The sequence below is a fragment of the Monopterus albus genome, unplaced genomic scaffold (assembly GCF_001952655.1).
Source record: "Monopterus albus unplaced genomic scaffold, M_albus_1.0 scaffold21.1, whole genome shotgun sequence".
NCBI lineage: Eukaryota > Metazoa > Chordata > Actinopteri > Synbranchiformes > Synbranchidae > Monopterus > Monopterus albus.
This window is the reverse complement of record NW_018127901.1, coordinates 2,170,760-2,173,405: the sequence shown is the minus strand read 5'-3', so window position 1 is coordinate 2,173,405 and position 2,646 is coordinate 2,170,760. Positions and strand designations below refer to the sequence as shown.

Here is a 2,646-nt window from a genome sequence, read left to right as displayed (position 1 = left end):
AATACCTAGAAAGGCTTAAAAGCAGAGGACAAATATCATCACAGGGATTAACTTTAAAACACATTGTTGACATGTTCCCCCATTTCCATGACTGTCTCTATAGGCTGCAGGACTTTGGACCGCTCACGTCTGATTGGCCGGGGGAGCTGTCTCGCAGATTCATACTTTGTTCTGATTGGCTGATTTTGCCAACAGGACTTTGTAGTTTGACAGCATAATACTCTAAAATCTATTTGATTTTCGCAGAAACGGCTCTGGCCAATGTATTATCAGTAAAAAAACGAAGCGTGTTTATTTTTCTCATTAGTGTCGCTGGGTTTTCATTGGGTGGCTGATGAGAGGCAGTCAGCTGAGGTTTGGATGTGCAGATCAGCTCAGAGTTGAAGATGCAAACCTCTAAGAGTATTCGTTTGGATGATTTTATTGCAGGATGGATCGGTGGTGAGCGATTCTAACTTATTTCCAGGGTTTTATTCAAAGAAAGACTGCTACTGCTCAGTGTTGGAGTTAGTTTAGTGTTTGTTGGGGGTCCATGCTCTCAGTGGCTTTTCATAACTGCATGTTTGTCCGAATTAAATCAGTTTTGCACGGAGGAATACACCGCGTCGCAAACAGGCAAAAGTTTGCACACAGAGTCGATTTGCAGGGAAACTGCTGCAGCCACACATAAGCCCTCATCCAGGGTAAACAGTGGGGGGTCTGCACAGAAACCTTGATTTTTATTTTTAACTATGCTGATAAACTCTCGGAAATGATTAGGGCCCATGTAGAAATAGTTAATTAATTAATTCTAATTAATTAGAATTCTATTGAGAAAACGGCTCTTTAAATGAAACACATACAGTGGCATGGCTGACCGCTAGGGGCGCTGCTACGGCATCTTTTTTTAGCAGTAAACAAAGTGGGGGTCTAATCTGACACTGTGATCCGGTTGTTGTCCTGATTATTCATACAGGGTGGTCCTATAACAGGTACAGCTCTTTTAAATTAATTAGTAAAAGTGAGAAGAACCAACCAGTTTAAAATTCACTAACAACTGTTACAAGTCAGATGAGATTCAGTTGCAAACCGCGAAAGAGAAACCAAAAAGTCCATTTTAAGATCCCTGAAAACCAAAAGAATAAGAGTTTTTAGTGGTTGGAGTATTTATGTCATAAAATAAAAAGAGATGCTTTGTGATGAATGTTGCTTTGAAAATATCAAACATCTGGCAAAGACTCAAACCTAAAGCTAAATCGATGAAAACTAAACAGGGTGAAAAGCTAAAAATTGGATAGAAATTGAACCAAATGCAAAATTCTGAATTACTGTTTTCTCAGTAAATGGTATGCTGATATCAAGTTTTTAAAGTTTTGTTGAGGCAACCGACAATGGAACCAAGTAGGCAGCCCTTTCATTTGTATTCTCTCACTGTCCCTCAGCGACTGAAATAGCCGTGGTCGTTCAGTTAAAGGCCCACAGTGTTTGTTAATTGGGTTTCTAATATGTGTGCTGTGTGTATATGATGGGTATTTGGAGTATATTTGGAGGCACACTCATATATAGCGTGGGAGGAGCAGGGACTAATTGGGGCACATAGCTCATGTTTACACCAGGGCCTCATGAGGGGAGTCTAGTTTGACTAGTCTCTGTTACATTGCTCCCTGAAAAGTTTGATCTCAGACAGAAGAACATTTTTATACATATTTTTGTGATTTGTAAGCAAACCTTTGACAGTTGTTTTGAAGCTTACTGAGGGTGTGTTCATTTAAACTGAAATGGCTTGAAGTGCATCGTAAACCAAAAGTCCATAACATTTATCCCATAATGGAAAATTAAACTAAAGTCAGTCAGTAAAAGAGTGGTTAAGAAAGAAAGAAATTGTTTTTGGTGAAAGACTTCCACCTTCAACATGCTGCTTTTATCTATGGTTTTATCTTTTAGTTCCATTTTTGTGATGAGTTTCACTTTGCAGTGATATTCTCAGTTGTTTCCTTCTGACAAACAGTTTCATGGTAATAGTTATCTTTTCTTTCCTCTGGTATTTTGTGCATTCACGTTTTTCCTTTTGCTTTGCCTGCAGGAGCTTCCAGTGTGGTTGTGGGCCACCCACTGGACACAGTGAAGGTAAATTAAGACCTGATCTACAGCATGATTTTACCACACTGCACTCAAACGGTACAACTGTTTTAGCCCATTTATATAAAAGAGCTCATCAATGCTTTCACTGAAAACTTTTGTAGCACATTCTGGGTTATTTATTGCTGTGCACAAACAAGTAAGATGCATTTCCCTGTTCACTACGGGGAGAACTTTATTTATTCTGCATCCACGTCTTTTGCAGTTTTTTTTTTCATAAATATGCTTAATTTCGATTGTGTCTGTTCAAACAGACACAATCTGTTTGAACTCCTCCCCTCTGGACGGCATTACAGGTCACTGTGCACCAAGACAACCAGTATTAACAGTATTAACATCAACAAACAGTGCAAACAATGCAGAATAAGCAGTATAAACAGACAGTAAACAATGCAGACAGTCAAGGAATGTTTGTTGAAATGAGATAAACAGGAATAAAAATAGAGTACTTAAAACTAGAGACCTATATGAGTCTGTATGATCTGTACGAGGTATAGTTACAGGTGTTGCACTGAGGGTTATTGTCCA

The 2,646-nt window shown here is 38.8% G+C and overlaps 1 protein-coding gene across 2 annotated transcripts in view; it reads left to right on the top strand.

Annotated features, from left to right (window-relative positions):
- Positions 1-204: 204 nt before the first annotated feature.
- Positions 205-2,646, top strand: part of slc25a48 (solute carrier family 25 member 48) — a 15,645-nt gene continuing 13,203 nt past the window's right edge. For both annotated transcript variants that reach the window (XM_020593995.1, XM_020593994.1), the window contains exons 1-2: positions 205-441; positions 2,063-2,106. In XM_020593995.1, the coding sequence (XP_020449651.1) occupies positions 387-441; positions 2,063-2,106 (99 nt within the window). In that variant the 5' untranslated portion in view covers positions 205-386. The remainder of the gene's footprint in view (positions 442-2,062; positions 2,107-2,646) is intronic.